The 19338-nt window shown below is 48.4% G+C and overlaps 1 protein-coding gene and 1 long non-coding RNA gene across 2 annotated transcripts; both read right to left on the bottom strand.

The window, feature by feature from the left end:
• Positions 1-49: 49 nt before the first annotated feature.
• On the bottom strand, positions 50-19267 carry FAM89A (family with sequence similarity 89 member A). Its single transcript, XM_032491832.1, has 2 exons — positions 18930-19267; positions 50-742 (listed from the first exon to the last, which is right to left on the bottom strand). Exons 1-2 carry the CDS (start codon positions 19200-19202, stop codon positions 479-481), a joined length of 537 nt encoding a protein of 178 aa, XP_032347723.1. The 5' UTR covers positions 19203-19267; the 3' UTR covers positions 50-478.
• Positions 3368-8082, bottom strand: LOC116667265. Its single transcript, XR_004324093.1, has 3 exons — positions 7826-8082; positions 7415-7505; positions 3368-7150 (listed from the first exon to the last, which is right to left on the bottom strand). It is a non-coding gene; the product is annotated as an uncharacterized LOC116667265 (long non-coding RNA).
• Positions 19268-19338: the final 71 nt, after the last annotated feature.

Below are 19338 nucleotides of genomic sequence, written 5' to 3'. Positions count from 1 at the left end.
GGACAATTAGTAAGGCAGCTTACAAATAAATAAAGCTCGACCAAGGGGCTTCAAAGCTCATGAAACAGTGAGGAAGGCAGCAGAATGTATTGAGGGAAGGGACCAGTGAAAGGTGAGCTTAAATACATTGTGAATGGGAGGCAAGGCCTCCGGAAGAAAGTCAACTAGCTACACATACGTCATCTCATCTTGCACGAAATACCCACGAAGGTCTTCTCTGGGGACCCTCCTGTTATGCCCTCGGGATAAATCCTCAGGACCAGGGTGGGAGAAGACTGAGGGCCTCCCCATCACTTAAGCGGAAACTGGCCATCCGAACAGACCGCCGCCAAGCATCTGTCTGGATCTCCCAGCCCGTGAATTAAACTGGCAGCCCTGGTCCCCCGGGCCCGAGGACTGCCCACAACGGAGGAGCAGAGAGGGGCTTTCTTGCAAGAGGAGGAGAGCAGGCTGAGAGTCATCTCCTTCCTGGGTCCCTCTAGATGGACTCCAGAATCCAGTCGCCACCGGGGAGCCGGGAGCCGGGCAGCGGCAGGTCCCTCGGAGGGCCCCGCCCCCTCCCATCCTGGAGGGGGCTCTGCTCGTGGAAGTACTCCTCGTCCTCCTCGAAGAAGCCGTTCTCCAGAGCGTAAGTGCCGTCCGGGCTGGACGCCGCCTGGCAGGCCCCCTTGTATTCCTGGATGGACTCGTAGAGGCTGTACAACTGGCAGAGCAGGGACATGTCCAGCTGTCGCAGGCCGACCTTGAGGGAACGGGTGGGGGGAAAAACAGGAAATCAGCACTGCCTTTCACTTTTAGTTGCCCACATAGCCAGCCAGCCGCTCATGCCAAACACATTCCTTCCCAGCGGCAGACGACTCAGGGCATCCCTTGAATGCGCTGGCTTTCCCGTTTTGAGAAAACCTTAATTATGCGACGCCCACACCTCAGACATTACTCAATGACTCGGGGAAGGACCACACCTGCGGGGCAGCAGGCCCCAGCCTGCAGAATCCCGCTCCCCCCGCCTGCCCCCCTTCCCTGCCCCCGGCGCTCCGGCACGCCCTGCGGAGCAACAGCACTGCACATTCTGGAAGCCCCAGCTGGCTTCACTTTGGGCACCAAGATGCAAGGCTGTCATTTCCTCCGGCCACAATCAGATTCCAAGAAGATCCGCGCGTGCCTTTCCTGCAGTCATTCTCTACTCCCTGGGTCAGGAGTCCCCTTGCAGGGCCAGTGGCTCACAGATCAGTGTTACACACTGTCCCCTGGGCACCTGCCCTCTGCCCAGCTCAGTCTGCAGGCTCACAGGTGGTCAGACTCCCTCTCCTTCAAACAAGGGTCAGCCTTCCCCCGAGATGGTTGTGCAATCACTCCCCAGAGTGAGTAAGTCTAAGTAAGACCTGGGGCCTCTACAGATTCTCCTATTTTCACAAGTGGGGACAGAACAAAGAACACTGAAAAGCCACATATTGCTTTATCTGCAAGTCCCTCCCTTCCCCAAGGCCCACCCCAGGGAAAAGGGCACAGCCAGGACAGGCAGTGCATCGTTTCCATCCATCCCAGACAGAAGGGCTAATCCACTGCCTAGAGACGCCGCCTAGACCAGTGCGGCCATGCTCTCCTGTGCACCAGAGTCACCTGGGGATCTTAAGCCTGCAGACCCTGACCCAGCAGGTCTGGACCACTGGTGTCGGTGACACTGGGCAATGCTGCCAGGAGGCCGACCGTGCTGAGTCCAATGGAAGAAACTCTAAACAAGACGCTGGGAGACCTGCCTCTGCTTCTTGGCCCTTGAGAAAGTTATCATCTCTATGCCTTTGCTGATGTTAAAAAGGAATAATTTCTCTTACAGGGCTATTGGGAGGATTAAATGAAATATATATATATATATTATTATGTATATTAAATGGAATACCAGCCATTTTATTAAGCAGGAATCAAATGCCTCCTGTGTACTAGGCATGAGGCTCCAGCACTCAAGATGCATGAGAATGAGCACCCAGGACAACACAGAGTGTCGGAGGGTTTCGTCTTCAGTTACCCAGCGATGAGATTTTCCACACGAGGGAAGAAGCGTTCATTCATCTGGTGACAAGATTGGGCTGTTAAATTCCAGGTCACTCTGTTCACCATCAGCCACTGGGATTTTACTACAGCTGAACAGACCAGAGAAACAGAGCCAGCTGACGCTGACTTAGCATTCTAGCTAAGACGCTCCAGGGAGGACTTCCAGCTGGAGAGGCAGGTCCTGCTGTTTCTGTAGCAGTTTGCCATTGTTCTAGAATTTCTTCCACCCTAATTTTTTTCCTTCCTTACTGAGATATAATTGACACACAGCACTGTATACTTATTTATTTACTAGAGGGACTGGGAATTGAACCTAGGACCTGGTGCTTGCTAGGCATGCGCTCTACCACTGAGCTATACCTACCCTCCCCGCTAGAACGCCTAAAAGGTTCTCCTAGGAAGAGACTACAAGCTGGGGGAGTGGCCTCCAGGCCCAGCCCTGCCACTTTCAATGGATTTCTGGGGGCTCTGGTCCTCAATGTGCCTATGAATGGAGGATTTAGATCAGATAATCTGTGGCTTCTCAAACACTGAGACTCTGTCATAAATCACTGCTTCTTAGTCCCAAATGAATGGCAGCCGCCTAGGAGAAACAGTTTCCTGAGCTGTTCTGAGAGGACAGACCTGACCCCACGGTATCCTCCTCTCAAAAGTACACCTCACACGGCCAGAATGGCCATCATTAAAAAGCCCACAAATGATAAATGCTGGAGAGTCTGTGGAGAAAAGGGGACCCTCCTACACTGCTGCTGGGAATGTAGTTTGGTGCAGCCACTATGGAGAACAGTATGGAGATTCCCTAAAACACTAAAAATAGACTTACCCTGTGATCCAGCCATCCCACTCCTGGGCATATATCCGGAGAAAGCTCTAACTTGAAAAGCTACATGCACCCCAGTGTTCACAGCAGCACTATATAATAGCCAGGACATGGAAACAACCTAAATGTCCATCGACAGATGACTGGATAAAGAAGATGTGGTATATATATATATATATAATGGGATACTACTCATCCATAAAAAAGAATGCAATAATGCCATTTGCAGCAACATGGATGGACCTAGAGATTGTCATACTAAGTGAAGTAAGTCAGAGAAAGACAAATATCATATATCATTTATATGTGGAATCTAAAAAAAAAGATACAAATGAACTTACTTACAAAACAGAAAGTCACAGACGTAGAAAACAAACTTATGGTTACCAAAGGGGAAGCGGGGAAGGGATAAATTGGGAGTTTGCTATTAGCAGTTACAAATTATTATATACAAAACAGATAAACAACACAGTCCCACTGTAGAGCACAGGGAACTGTAGTCAATACCTTGTAATAGCCTATAATGAAAAAGAATATATATGTGTATGTATAATTGTGCTGTACACCAGAAACTAACACAACATTGTAAATCAATTACACTTCCATTTAAAAAAAAAAGGACACCTTGAACAGGGAAGCCAGGGGGAAGCCAAGGGGTGACCAGGTGGCCACAATGTCCCGCTGTTGGGTCAGACACCATCAGTCTTCTCCCTGATTAGTATGAGCCTGTGAGTGTGTGTGTGTGCACGTGAGGACACATGTATGTGTGTATTTCGGGAGGAAAAGTAGGTCCTGGCACTTGTGTTTTAAAACTTGCCCAGATGATGCTGAAGTCCAGCTCCAGTAAAGAACCAAGGTTCTTGATATAAATATCTGTCTGCCTCTCCCAGGACACATCTGTTCACTGTCCTGAGAGAAGTGACTCTCCGGGAGCAGCGCAGAATCCGGGTACCGGCTCTGGGCTCTGCCTGCTACCACTGCTGCCTGTCTCATTGTTTTCCACGCTGCTAGCCTGCGGGGTCTCACCGTGGATGGGAATGGCAGGTACCTCGGGGTGGGGCTCCAACAAGGGCAGCACCCCATGTACCGCCCTGACCTCCATCCCCCACTCCATCCTGAATCCGGAGCGAGACCCCGGGCTGGCCAGGTGGGGCGAGGAGCTGCTGCAGCCACACAGGATGCTCGCTCCCCAGCAAACCTGCTTTGTCAGGAGCCCAGTGGTAACTGCAGACTCTCAAGGAGGAAAGGACCTCACATGTCCTACTTCGAACCCCAAAGAGGAGGAACTTCCAAACGAGCTCATTCATTTGAAACAGACGTAACTATTGTTTATACAAAGTCCAAATCTTCCCAGCCTGGAAGTTGTACAGAGCCTTCAATGCTGGGTGTAACTGTTGCACATATAAATGTAATGACTTTCTTAACCACCTTCTAAACATTTGAAAATAATCTCATTCCACTGGTCCAACCCCCTGAAAGAAACAATTTGTCTTCAATTTGTCTTCTCCAAGCCAATATCCTCAGCCCTTCAACTACTCGTAATGATGTTCTGTTCCATTAACCATCGAGTCCTTTCCTCTGGACTTGCCAAGACTGGTCCACAGCTTCCCGATCGGAGTACAACAACCAAGCCACAAGATGCAGACTCAGCAAAGTCACATGTCTCTACCCTCTCTAGGATTTCACACATACAAGGAATATAAACTTTAATAAAGGAAATCACACCTTCCAGAGTCACACCCACATTTGCTCCAAAAGTCGTGGGAAACAATCACCTAGAATCCTGGAGATGCTGCTACTGGGTCACTCTGATCCCGGCAGGGTTGGGTGATTCCAAGACCGCTTTCCACTCAGGAGTGAATAAGGGACAAAGAGAGAAGTAGCAGGAGCGACATGCTCTCGGCCGGGGTCTGACCTTCCTGGGCCGGCTGGAGGCGGGCGCGGGGGAATCAGGAGCCCGGACCCCAGGGCCCTGTCTACAGCCCCCGCCCGGTTGCAGAGGCTGACTTCCCACGATGCCCTGCTCCTCCCAGGGCAGCGGTTCCAGGCTGTTCTGCTCGGGTTGCTGTTTCCACGGCATTCCCAGGCCCACGTGGGTGACGCTCCAGGCGGGGAGTCGGATGCCATGGAACTTTCTGCATCGCAGCCGCCTGGCGACTCCCAAAGCTGCCTTGTCACTGGGTGGAACACCGGCCTAGAAACCAAGTCTGACCCGCCCAGGAATCCAGCACGGTCTCGCACACGCCTGTTACACAAGCCAGCGGAGGCCAAGCCTTTGGACTAATTTAACAGGCATTTAAACACACACGCACGTGCGCGCGCACGTCCACACCCCGCCTGGTGTCTCAGGACCTCCTCCTTCGAGGACTAGGTTAAACGTCCTCTAATTCACCAGTGATCCCCCAGAGGAGCTGGAGGACATGAGGGAAGTGGCCACAGGCACAACCCCGGCTTCCCAGCCGGGACATCTCTCCCTCGGCGGTCGTGGTTTAACCCTTCAGTTGAATTTTCTAGACGTGAGGTGCCAATCCCGAGGTGGCGTCCCATAATCTGGTCTGAATCTATTCTCCCCTACCCGCACCTGATGCAGCGGTCAGGTTGAGCCCCTTCTCCCTGACTGTCCCCCCGCTGTCCCCACCACATCTGTCAGAGCCTCCTTTCTCGCCTGACCCCCCACCAGCTTCTCCTCCACGCTTAAGACTTGGATGGACTCAGCCACCAGCGTCGCTCGCTCCCCGCTTGCCTTCTCTTCCCGTCTCTACCTCCTGCTGCAGCGACACACACGTCTTCCCTCTCCTAACAGAGGACAAGCGCATCATGCAGCGACCCCCTCCCTTTGGACCTGCAACACCAGAGTACCCCGAAGAGGAAACTCTCAGATCCTGATTGATCAAAGGACAGCACTGTGCTGTGGGGACGTAGGATGCCCTCCCGGAGAACACCTGGCAGTGGGTTGCGCAAGAATCCGCAGGTCCCTGATTCCACCCCAAAGGCAGCTCTTTGGGCACAGAACACCCCAAGGTGCCCCTGAGGACGGCCGCAGGCCAGGTGGGTCTCATCAAAAAAGCACTCACCTCTTGCTTGATGGGAGAAGGCACAAAACCAAGTATCCCTCCCGAGCGCTCATTACAGTGTCGCACCATCCGCAGCTGGGAGAGACTTGGGACACACCCAGAAGGCAGGCTCTCAACCCTGAAGGAGAGGGTCTGGGCATGTGGGAAGGGGAGGGGAGCGCCAGTCAAGAAGACTCGCCTGCAGCTATGTTTTAGGACATGATGAAGTCACGACAAACAAGAACTTCTCCTCCTTCCAGGAAAAAGAGTGTTGGGGCAGGTGGTGGGGAACGTGCCCTCAGCAAGCCCACGGACCCCCACCACTGCCCTTATTCCACAGGGGAAGGCTGCCACCTCAGAGATGTGTTCCCACGTGTCCCAGAAGGACGGCTGACTCCCTGCATCACAGCTGGATTCAGAACACACGGTTCTCTCTTGAAAGCACAGCTGAAACATTCAGTTAGGCTCATGTAAGAAAAATACAGAATTCTAAGACTCTGTAATCTGTAGACCCTTATTCCAGACCTCCAAGACAATCAAGAACAATCAACCAGTTTCCATGGCTTTCAACCGTCGGCGTGATTCCTTCCTCACTCTGTTCAGGCTTCCTGCTTCCTTCCTGATCTTTTCCCACAAACACAGCTGTCGGCACCCCTCCTGCTGCACACACAGGTGGCTCACCAACCCACAGCATCTCCAACAATGGGGCCGAACAGTCCTGTTTCCAGAATTCACAATGTGCTGGCCACGTGAATGCACCTCCATCAGGGTGGAGGCTCCCAGCTGGGCTTCAGGCCACTGAGTCTCTGACTATCTTTGCAGGGGTGCTGTCGGGAGGAAGTTCTCCCTGACTTCCAGATGACAATAGAAGCATTACCATTAGGATGCAAGGCTTAGCAGATGAAAGAAAACTTGAATGGGAAACGTCTGTGGATTGGAAACAAAGCATCAGGGAAAACTTTCGGATATTTTTAGAAGTAAAACATTGTTTTTAAGAAAAACAGTCTGGGGATTGCCAACATGGCAGAGTAGAAGGATGCTCGCTCACCCTCTCCCACAAATACACCAAAAATTACAACTACAGACAGATCAGTTCACACAGAACACCCAGAGAACTTTGGCAGAATATCTCTTACTTTGAAATACAAGAAGATTCCTCACAAAAATGGATAAACAACAAGTGTATACTGTATAGCACAGGGAACTATAGTGAATATCTGGTAGTAACCTATAATGGAAAAGAATATAAAAATGAATATATATGTATATGTATGACTGAAACATTACGCTGTCCACCAGAAACTGACACACTGTAACTGACTATACTTCAGTAATAACTTTTTTAAAAAAAGAAAAATTGTCTGTTTTATTAAAGAAACTGAAAGTAAAAGTTGGGGTAATTCCCTAGGACGGTTATGAGACATAAAAGCAACTCCTTCCCAAATATAGCAATGAATAGAAAGCAGAACAAACATGCAGGCAATGATCTTACTTGTTCCTGGTTCCTGGGCTGAGATCACTCTGCAAGGAGCCACCCCTGTCCCCTGCCAGGCCACTGTCTCCTATCACTTCAATTCCTCAACCTAAGATGAAAAATACCCCATCTCACAGACGGCCAGGGTAGTCTAGATCAAAAGTTAAGCTAAAGAATCAGAAATTATACTACAGGGAGCCCACACATATGGGGACAGGTGCAGAAAGTCTGTTACAGGCATGCAATGAAAACCGAACACGGACCAACACACACTGTCAGGTACAAAGGTTCAAGGTACAGAACAGCCTGCTTAGTACGATCATCTCACTTTATACATATAGGCACACACACAGTGGAGGCTTCTAACTGGAAGGGAAAATGCCTGTTAGTAGAATTTCCCCCTTTTGGAAAGTGGGACTGGATACTTACAGCTTTCTGTACTGTATGAAGTCAGCTGCGGTGCAGCAAGCTGCCGAGGTCACGGGCGACTTGACTTTTTGGCTTTTCTGAAGTTTCCAGATTTCCTACTATGAACACATACTGACTCACAAGGAGAGACCGTCTAAACTTGTCTTTTTAAAACATAATGTACGCTGTTGGCGGGAACACAGTTTGGTGCAGCCACTATGGAGGGCAGTGTGGAGATTCCTTAAAACACTAAAAATAGACTTACCCTATGATCTAACAATCCCACTCCTGGGCACACATCCAGAGAAAACTTTAACTTAGATACACGCACCCCAGCGTTCACAGCAGCACTATATAATAGCCAAGACATGGAAGCAGCCTAGATGTCCATCGACAGATGACTGGATAAAGAAGATGTGGTATAGTTATACAATGGAACACTACTCAGCCATAAAAAAGAATTAAATAATGCCATTTGCAGCAACATGGATGGAACCAGAGTATCATACTAAATGAAGTAAGCCAGAAAGAGAAAGAAAAACAGCATATCACTTATATGTGAAATATAAAAGAATGACACAAATGAACTTATTTACAAAACAGAAACAGACTCACAGACATAGAATACAAACTTACGGCTACCAGAGGGGAAAGGAGGTGAGAAGGGATAAGTGGGAATTTGGGATTTGCAGATACACACTACTATATATAAAATAAATAAACAAGGTCCTATTGTATAGCACAAGGAATTATATTTCAATATCTTATAACAGCCTATAATGAAAAAGAATATGAAAAGGAATATATACATGTATAACTGAATAACTATATTCTACACCAGAAATTAACACAACCTTGTAAATTGACTATACTTCAATTAAAAAAGAAAAGAATAAGTAACCAAAAAAAAAAAGAGTCATGAATGAGTAAGAATTCACGATGAATGGCTTATAAATTTATTTTAGACAAGACTTAGTAAATGCCCCAAATTTAATCAGGGTGTCTAGTCCGCATCCACAGGACTGGAATGTAATAAAGGCAGCAGTGACTTAATGGATTGTAAGCTGATTTCTAAATAAAGGATGTGTTGACAGAAAGGCGCTGACCTGCATACTGTTTAGAAAAGGAAAACCTAAGAGAAAGTCTTCATCGGTGATGAGATCTGGTAGAGAACGGGCTATTAACTCATCTGCCCGAGCTGGACAGAGGTGCCCCTGCAGGGCCCCAGGCTCCCTGGTGCACTGTGATTCTGGCCTCACTAAGCACGCTTCTGACCGTCATGTGGCTTCTGCCCTGAGCAGAAGCACACTGATGCCATTGGGTCAGCCTGTCTCTCGTTAATACTGTAGCCACACCAAGCTGAGGGCTGTCTCAGAAGATCCACTGTGATTCAGAGACAGAAAACAGATCAGGGTGCAGACCCAAAGCTCAGCCCACCTCTACACCCTCCCATAAATGCCTTGACTAGGAAAGGCAGTTTGAGTTGAGTTTTCTGCTTACGGCATCCACAATGATGGATGGAGCCCATACCATGACTCAACGGTTCTCATAAGGACATTCTTGTTTATCTAAACTAACCAATTAAGCCCATTTCCTCTCATTCTGTCCTAGGCATAGGTATAGAAAAGTGATCAACCATTTGCTTTAAGAAAGTCTTTGCACATTCTTTTACTCCCCCCACCCCGCCACTACAAAAATAAAACATTCTAACTGTATTAAAAATGCAATGATTCTCCAATAGCTAAGACATGGAAGCAACCTAAATGTGCATGGACAGATGACTGGATAAAGAAGTTGTGGTATATTCATACAATGAAATACTATTCAGCCATAAAAAAGAATGGATGGAACTGGAGAATGTCATTCTAAGTGAAGTGAGCCAGAGAAAGAAAAACACCATATGATATCACTTATATGTGGAATCTAAGAAAAGGAAACAATGAACTTATTTACAAAACAGAAACAGACTCACAGATGTACAGAACAAACTTTGGTTTACCAAAGGGGAAAGGGGAGGAGGATAAATTAGGAGTTTGAGATTAGCAGATACACATTACTATATATAAAATAGATAAACAACAAGGTCCTACTGTAGAGAACAAGGAACTATATTCAATATTTTGTAATAACCCATAATGGAAAAGAATATGAAAATAACTATATACATGTAAAACTGAGTCACTATGCTGTACACAAGAAACTAACACAACATTGTAAATCAACTGTACTTCAAATAAAAAAAGAAAAATGCAATGGCTCATAATTATATGAACCAGTCTTCCCTGCTTCCATGTTAAAGCAGCACCCTTCACATGTTTTGGTCTTAGGACTCCTTTACACTCTTAAAATTATTGAGGGTCCCAAAAACCTCCTGTTTATGTGGGATATACTTCTCAATAGGTACCTTATTAATAACTACAGCCAAAAAACTTCAGTATTAATCCATTCAAAAATAATATAACCATTATATGTTAACATAAATAATATTTTTATGAATGATGTTTTGTAAATCTTTTTAATGTCTGTCCTATCTGCTTCTGCACATCACCCTTTGTGACCTGCTGTTTTGGTTGAAGTAAATTTGCCTTCACACAGACAATGTAACTGGGGGTAAAAAGGAGCATTTTAATAGACTTTCAGGTAACTGTGGGTATTTTCTCTTTGACATCATCCTTAGGCTGACTGCAGTGTGGAATTTGAAACTGTGCCAATGAACTTTTCATATCGTTACATTAAAATCCACCAACCTCCCACTCTGAATGGCTCTTTGAACCGCGCGTGACTCTGCAACATCAAACATGTTACATGAGAAATGCGGAAAACTGATGCACTGAATTATTCAGATCTTCCAATTGTTGATACATTTCCTTAGGTACTACTGTAAAAACTCACGTGTCAATATGACCACCACATAATTATGGACCCTCAAAAGAATCTGGGGACCCTGGGTGTCCTCAGACCATACTCTAAGAACCACTTTCTAAAGATACCCACTTCCAGCTGTTTAGCATGTGTCCCTCAAGACACTGTTCATATCCAATTTGTTTTGTAGCTACTGTTACCACATACACAAAGGTACACACGTACTGCTTTGTAACTTACTTTTCCGGACTGTGAACATCTGTGTTCATTTACATAGTTACCACATGCTTTTCCACAATTGCATAGGACTCCATCACTATGATATATTATTATATGACACTCATATATCATGCAAAAGATATCCATGTACAAGCATTGTTACTCACTTGTGTGACTATTTCTGTAAGATAAACTTAGAAAAATGAAATTGCAGGGGAGAAGGCCGAGAAGCAGAATGGATTGCCTTTCTTTCAATTCATCCCAATCCTGGGGCCGCAAACAGCAGACCATTCATCCAGGATGTGCGTCCAAGGTCTGAAAGTCCATTACCCAAGATGAGGAACGCCAACATGCTGCTGCTGATCTGAACACCAGGTGGGACCGGAGGGGAGAACACAACTTACTAATGAGTTACGTTGGAACTCAACACGCATTGCAAGTTAGCCTGTATTTTGTCAGCTTCTTGAATGATATCCAATGAATTGGCCTCTCTGTAAGAGTAGATGCAATTAAGGAAGAAAATCTGAGGCTAAAAATCAGAAAACTGAGTTCTTGGACAATATATAGAACACTTCACATCAGCAATGAGTACTTTTTAGACAACTGACAGAAAAAGCAAGAGAAAGTGGCTGGTGTCCATTCTGTTTCACGGTGTTTATTTCCCCAAACCCTCACCATCACTGCGATCATCCTTTTCAGTTTTTGCTGATCTTCTAGGTAAAACATGATACCTTATTGTTTTAATTCGTTTATCTGTGGTCACAAGGAACGTTAAACATGGGCAGGTGAAGCACTGGCAGGTCCTCTTTAACCATATGAACTTGGTTATTTTATCACCAATTCTAAGCACAGTCAACAACCTAAGAAAAAACCAAACACCCTCTTTCCAAGGTTTGCTTCTCCGTGTGTATTTTGGTAATCTTCCGTAGCTCAGCCTCCCCAGGCTGGGACAGGCCTGGCATGCCACAGGGGTTACTCCTCCCCTAGAGAGCACTGATCAGAGGACAGAGCCTACGCCCTTACCTGCACCCTACTTCTCCAGCCAAGGACAGCACCTCCCTCCCTGAACCCTGGAAGACAGGATTCTCGCACCAGCAAAACCAGACCAGCCCACGGCTCTTAGGACCAGTCAAGGAAGTGAACAGAAAGTGCTCACCAACCCTGGGAAGGCCACCTCTCCTAATGAATTTCTGTAGAACCACCAGGAAGTCTCAGGGTTCTTCCCATGGGGGAGAATGAACATCTCTGTGTTGTGTCTGTTGGGGAATGAATGAGCTACAGGAAAGATGGAGCGACCTTTGAGAAGGAGCAGTCTTTGTGAGCCCTGCCTACGTACCACTTGGAAACGTGGGCAAAGATGGAGGTGAACAGGCAGCCGGGGCTCTGGAGAAACGACACTGAGCAAGAGAGGGCCAATACCTGAGCCGCCAGCCTCAGGGCTGCTTTCCTGCTCGGGGGCTCTGTGGTCTGTCTGTAAGATGTCCTACCCAGGATCGTGAAAAATTTAGCTTCTCACATTGGGGCCTGAAGTCCCTGCGGAGTTGAGGTGGGCTTTCCAGGAGCAAAACCGCAAAGCTCCCGACAGCTACTGGATGTGAGTAATTGCATGAGGACCACAGTCCTCTTCCAGAGCCCTCTCTGGACATCCTTGCCCACCCAGCCTTGAAGATCTATAGCCATGTTGGACGTGGGCCCGGAGCAGGGGACACCGATGGCTGCAGGATGCAGAGAGGCTCTGTAAATGAAGAGGTCCCCAAAGTGCCAGCAACTGGGGCACTTTTACAGTCATGCTTCAGAGTTTGCCTTTCACCAAAAGGGGGAGAAAAAGCAGAAGGCTTGTGCTATTCATGAGATACTTCTGAGTTAGGAAAAATGTGAATCTATAGTTTCTACAGGGAGGTACAGTGACAGATAAAAGTTTAAAGTGGTATAAAAAACTATCTTTCAGTCCTTTACACCTTCAAATCGTGGGACTATGTGTATTACTTACTTAGCGATAACCTCCAAAGTGAATGAAACCAGGTCCATGACCCCAGAGACACAAGGGTGCTTTCACATGTACAAACTACCGGAAAGACATTCAGTTTTTGCTTTTATTGGGTGGATACTGAGATGGGGAGAATTAGGCTCTAAAGTCTTTAAGAACCATGGAGACAGCCAAATTCGTGATGGACGGAGTCCAAGAACAGCAAATTTGCTCCCTTCTTCCTTTTCTGCCTCCTGTTCTTTGCATGAAGTGGATTCACAACAGGCAGGCAGAGCTGTGCAAAGGTCCGGGGGCACCAAGCACACTGCATTAGGTAGACCTTGCTCCTGTGCCCGCATTATTTTATGACAAAGCAAACTTCCATTGGCACTGTAAAAGTCCATAAAAACACGAGGGGAATAGAATTATACTGCTAAGGCCAAAAGGATCCTTCATGGCATGTAATTGTCATTTTCCCAATAGGGAATCTGTAGCCTAAAATAATAAAGACGCTTGCCCAAATCATATCACAGAATTTAATAACAGAATTCAAGCTCTTGATGCCTCGTTCCTGAGCTTCCCAACATTTTTTCCACCTTTTTTTTTTAATTTGCACTTTTTAAAATTGAAGTATAGTCAGTTTACAATGTTGTATCAATTTCTGGTGTACAGCATAATGTTTCAGTCATAAATATACATACATGTATGCATTTTCATATTCTTTTTCACTATTGGTTACTACAAGATATTGAATATAGTTCTCTAACTTCCCAGCTCTTTTTTTTTTTTTTTTTTTTTTTTTGCTGGATGGGGGGAATATAATTAGGTTTATTTATTTAGCTAGTTTTTTTCGATGAATGCACTGGGGATTGAACCCAGGACCTTGTGCATGCTGAGCATGTGCTCTATCACTTGAGCTATACCTTCCCCACCTCTAACGTCCCAACTCTTAAAGAGCTTGGTGAAAATGCAGATTCTGCCTTCTCCCAGATTCTGATTCTGGAGGTGTAGGAAGGGGCCCAGGAATCTGCATTTTAGCAAGCAGCACCGGGGATTCCAGGGCCAGTGGTCCATTTGGGGAACACCACGATAAACCATGCTGATGAGAAGACCAGTGAAAACAAAAGGACAATAATAAAGGTCACTGGACATCCCCAGTCTCCTCTGATCAGCATCAATCAAGAATGCTACATTGGGAGCCAATGCTCTTATTTCCAGAAGGTATTTCACAGGCCTGACTCAAGACTGGACCTCCACCATAAACCCGTCTAAAGACTCAAACCCCCCCTCTGAGGCACCGGCTTCATGTGTGGGTGGGGACTGAGCTCTACTGGGATTTGGGCTATTAGAGCGAATGCCTGTCTCGCAGGATACAGTTCACTGCACAAGCCCAGGGGACATGCTGTTGTCTCAACTAAGATGTGGGAAGGATTAAATGCTGCTGCTCTCAGAAATCAAACCCTTTTCCTCAGATTAAATTCTTCACCCAAGCCACCGCAGTTCAGGAACTGTAAAGTTCTGTGCGCACCACCTCCCACTCATGCGCCGGTAGGTGACCAAAGTAACTGGGGAGTTGGAAGAGTTGGAAGAAAAAAAGAAAAAAAAAAAAAAAGAAGAAGAGAGACAAAGAGGTTCTGAGTCCAAGCTCCTCGAACCTATTGCTGCTGATTTGAGAAGCAGAACCGAGAATCCTCAGAGATGCTGCCCCGCCATCTCCTGCTCCGCACCCCCTCCCCGTCTGAGGCTCTTTCTGTCTCTACGTTTTCATGTGACTCTTTTGGGGACCTAAGCTTGATGGGCTGATCTTAAGAGGCTGCTGGGGGTTAGTCTTCTATTTCTGCAAACTGTTCTTTCTTTGGGGGATGCCCAGCCCCCACCTCCCATCCAGCTGGTCACACCATCCTAGTGAAACAGCATTCTGCCTTCGGTCCCCACTAGCTGGCCCCGGTTGGCCAGACCTCCCCCCGTCCGAAGCTGGGCCCACTGGCTTCCTTCCACACAGTACTTACAAACTGGAAGAAGCGTGGCTGAAACTGAGAGCATGGATGGTTGGCAGCCACGTTCCAAAATATAAGAAAAAAATGTAAAGGGAAGGCAAGGGGAGGAAGAATACAGGGCCCTTCCTGGGGTCCCTATGAAGCCTGGTTCTCATCCTGTCTCTGCATACACCCAGCCCCGCGACAAGGTTCTCCTCTTGCAAGAGTTGCTTCAAACTGAGTCTCTATCACCCATACAGAGGCTTTGGTCACGAAAAGTGAGAAGTGGTCTACACTACAGCCATCACACTGCTGTAAAGATGCCCGCCTCTGCCAGATGTTATGATCTCCTTATCCCCTGGAGGGCTGCCGTTCATCCCTGTTCATCCCTGTGTCCTCCACAGCACTTTTTCCCTAACAGACACCCGCTAAACATCTGTTGAATAAGATCTAAAAATATTCTCTGATGTTTAAAAAAAAAAAAACCAGCAATCTCAGCTTCTTGTTTTGAAGGATGTTTTCAGGTCTGAAGAGTAATAACCATCTGTGTGGCCCTCGGGACTCCAAATGGGCCCACTGTGGGAGGGGAAGGGGACTCAGCAGCTCAGACAGAACTTCCCCAGGGGGGAGGGGGAGGGGGGAAGGTCCTAGGACAGGAAGTGCTGAAACCTGGAGTGGAAGCCAGGACTCAGAGCAGAGCAGGGCGTCGCCAGACATGGGCCAGAACCACACAGGCTCCCCTGGACGCCAGCTTCCCCAGGTTCTGCCCTCGCTGTCCTCTGGATCAGTTATCTCCAGGCCAGACTCTCCCTTGCAGGCTCCAGCCCCACAGTCTGCAATGTCTGACATACCCTTCTGCTGATGTAATGGCAAAGCACCTTCCCCCTTAAGCAGCCACTCCTCCTGACTCTCCTGTGGCTGGGATGAACCCCACTTTCCCAAAGCTGGATTAGCAAGGTTATCATTGCCCAATAACAGCACGCTCTGCCGTTACTGAAGACATTATCATCTACGTTGACCTGGAAAATGTCTGTAGTACGTGCCCCTAAAAGCAGGAAAATGCAATGACTGAACAGGTTCTCGGAGCCAGAGACATCCTATTGAGCTGGTCACCTTAGGTGAGTTACTTAAATTCTGAGTCATATTTTTAAAAATTTAGACTTTCAGTGCCCATCTCATGGAGAAGTTATAAAAATTAAGTAAGATGATGTAAGGAAAGCGTCACCTCGTGCCCCCCAGGAGGCACCCCCAAATATTAACAGTGATTATCTCTAGGTGCTAGGACTGCAATTTTTAATCATTTTGCTTAGCTGCACTTGCCATAAAAAAAAACTTAAGTCACCTCTGACCCCTTTTCATCATCATCCCTGACTGTAATATTCAGTCATCTATTCCTACAGATTCTGCTTCAAGGAAGTATCTCCCATTTGATACATTTGTTTAAAAAATAGAAGTGTAGTTGATTTACAGTGTTGTGTTAGTTTCAGGTGTACAGTTTCAGGTGATTCAGTTATATATATATATATATATATTCCTTTTCATATTCTTTTTCATTAGAGGTTATTATAAGATACTGAATATAGTTCCCTGAGCTATACAGTGGGACCTTGTTGTTTATTTATATACTGGTTTGTATCCACAAATCCGACTCCTAATGTGTCCACCCCTGCTTTGGTAAGCATCAGTGTGTTTTCTGTGTCCGTGAGACCCATCGGATTCCCATGTCACGTTTCCGGGTCCCCACGCGGCTGGAGGCTCTCATCCCCTCTGTGCACACCACTCTAGCACCTCCCTCACCCAGCTCACCCTCCTGCACACCCTGCTCTCAGGTTAACTCCTCTTAGTGCAGCTCTCCTGCTTAACTCCCTCCTTTGCTACTTGAGGCTTTGGCCCTGCCACCCACCTGGCCCCGTCCCCTGTCCTCTCACAGTTGGAAGGACCACGCCTGCGCTATTCCAATGGGAGCATTGGTCCATCCAGCTTTGCTGCTGCTCTCCTGACACCCTATTCCCTTGGTAAAATGCTGTGCCCCTGAGGCCTTCCACATTACTGCTGCTGGAAGCTGACCCTCTTTCTGTGCTTGCACAGGACTTTCAAAAAAGGGACCGATCACATTCTGCCAGAACGTCTAGTTCCATCCCTTGGCAGAGATTTGACCCCAGGTCTTCAAATTAAATAGATCAACGCCAACTATCGGGCAGATCATTCAGGCATGAACTCCCACTTCTAATCTTGCAAGCCCCCGACCCAGCCAGTGGAAGCCTCAGTTTGAAGTGACCACTCAGACCCCGAATGCCCCAGGTTAGTAAATCTCAAAAAGCCAAAAGACCAGAGTGCTTCTAAAGACCTTGTGACATTGCTTGAAAGGGACTTGTCAAGGCCCTGGAGCCATATTCCATCTTTACCTCGGCTGAATATCAGACAGACCCACGATGGCTGTTTATTTTCCTTGTGCTTCAAATAGTTAGGCTTAGAGAGAGCTCTGGTCAAAGGCGTAATTATGAGGCTGTGGAGGGACCTGGAAAAAAACATTTTCGGGAATGGCACGTTTACTCCAAGCCACCACTTGGGAGTATGCAAGACTCCAGAGCGTGTTTATAAACCAGAGACTGCTTCACAACAGGACCGGCCTGAGGTTTTCCTGTCTCTGTTCCAGTGTGTAACTTAACCGGGACCAGTCTTCCTCTTTCACCCCCCTTTTATGCTGCATCCAAGTTCAGACTGTAAACAGGCTGGGTGTAGAGTCATCTAATTAAAATGCCATTCACTGGCTGTGCAATGCTGGTATCAATGAGTGTTTATTAATAAAGAAAAACTGTTCGCTTGGAATGTAAGTCATTCTGTAAGAGGCTTAAAGAATCCTTTCCTGGAGAATTGGGAATCACTTCAATGGCAGCTGCAGAGTGGGAAGACAATATCTAAGTGATTAAAAAGTGTTAAGGCTGTTTTTCTAGGCTTAATTCTAGTTTTCAGAACAGATATGCTCCTGAAAAAAAATGCATACAATGAATTTTTCTAGACGATATCTTAATGCACTAGATGCATATTTAAAGGATTCCTAGAATAAAATTTTTGGCAAATTTATTCTTGGGGAGAAAGCAACTTTCATATATTATATTTCCTTACTAAAGTATATATTTACCTGTGCCAGGAACAAGGGAAAATCTGCACTAGGTGAAAGGAATGGTCAGATTTAAAAAGAGAGAAGACGGCAGGGGGAGAGTGATCAGGGGCCAGCAACGGGAGTTAGAAGGAGGAAGTTTTTCTGTTCTCTTCTGAGCTACCCTGTGCCTGGAGAAAGCTGGAGAAGGGCTCCCTGCTACTCAGACCCCTGCCCGTGCTCATATGTCCTGGTCCACAGACGTCTAACGTGCTTCCCAAGGACCGAGACAAACCAAGCCCCATTGTTTGGAGCCCAGAAACAAGCCTCAGAACCCACTCGGGCTTCACCCAGACGGGGAGGACGCACCTCCCCATCTTTCTCCAGCGGGCCTGGGGAATCGGCACACAGCGCGGGGAGGGGTCGCGGTGAGCGATCCGTTTCGGGGCCATCTGTGGGTCGGAGCACCCCGTGGTAATCCGATTCTGCACGCGCCGCCTCCGGCGCGGTGGAGGGGGCTTGAGCTGGTCCAATCTGCTGGCTACATTCGAACGGACAAAAAGCTGTCCCCTTCAGGGCAGGAAACAGCCGCTCACACCTCTCAGGCCCTCGGGCGCAGTGAAGGCCTTTTCCCCCACCGAGGAGGTTGCCCGAACTCTAGGGAAGGGTGACAAGCCGTCCCCGCTCCGAGGCCACGAGCGAGCCCCACGCCGCGCCTCCCGCCACCGGGTCTCTGAGCCAGATGGGGCCGGACTAGGGGCGCCCGGTCTCCGAACAGCTGCCTTTGGAGAGGGGGACCCTCCCTGGGCGAGAGTCCAGTCGTGGGCATAGAGAGGACAAGCAAAAGTGGGTAGTCGAGAGGACAGTGCCCCTCTTTCGGCGCCGGCGCCTCGAGCGAAAGAGCCTGAGACGGGCGGGTGCCGCGGGGACTTCCGGCGAACTTTCCCGGGACGGCGAGCCGGGACGGGCAGGACCCCCGCCCCAGCCCGCGGACCCCCTTACCATCTCCTTGCGCAGCAGGGCCAGCGCGGCGTCCAGGTTGGGAGGCTTGGCGGGCAGCGCCGCGGCCCGTGCCCCGCCGCCTCCGGCGCCCCCGCGGCTCAGCTCGTCCTGGATGCGCGACTTCTGCGCGTACAGCCGCTCCAGGTGCCTCCAGCCCCCCGACGCGCCGCCGCCCGACGCCGAGTGCAGCAGCCCGCTCAGGCTCTTGGGCAGCGGCGGCAGCCCGTCCACCCGCAACCCGCGCACCGAGCCGGCCGCCCCGGCCCCACTCATCCCGCCCGGCCACACCACGCGCCTGCCCGCCGCGGTCCGGGCCCAGGCTCCGCGGCCCGCCCCGTTCCCGGAGGCGCCCCGCCCACCTCCCCTCCTAGCTGCGCGGCCCCGCCCCTCGCCCCGCCCCGCCCCGCCC

This window comes from Camelus ferus, chromosome 11 (genome assembly GCF_009834535.1).
Source record: "Camelus ferus isolate YT-003-E chromosome 11, BCGSAC_Cfer_1.0, whole genome shotgun sequence".
NCBI classification, from domain to species: Eukaryota; Metazoa; Chordata; class Mammalia; order Artiodactyla; family Camelidae; genus Camelus; species Camelus ferus.
Note: the sequence above shows the minus strand (reverse complement) of the source record. Positions and strands in the feature narration are given on the sequence as shown.

Bases quoted from the DNA above. Each gene is read 5' to 3' on its own strand.
- FAM89A (XM_032491832.1), bottom strand. From the start codon at position 19,202: ATGAGTGGGGCCGGGGCGGCCGGCTCGGTGCGCGGGTTGCGGGTGGAC. The intron at 743-18,929 runs GTAAGGGGGTCC...CGTTCCCTCAAG, and splicing joins CCCTGCTGCGCAAGGAGATG to GTCGGCCTGCGACAGCTGGA.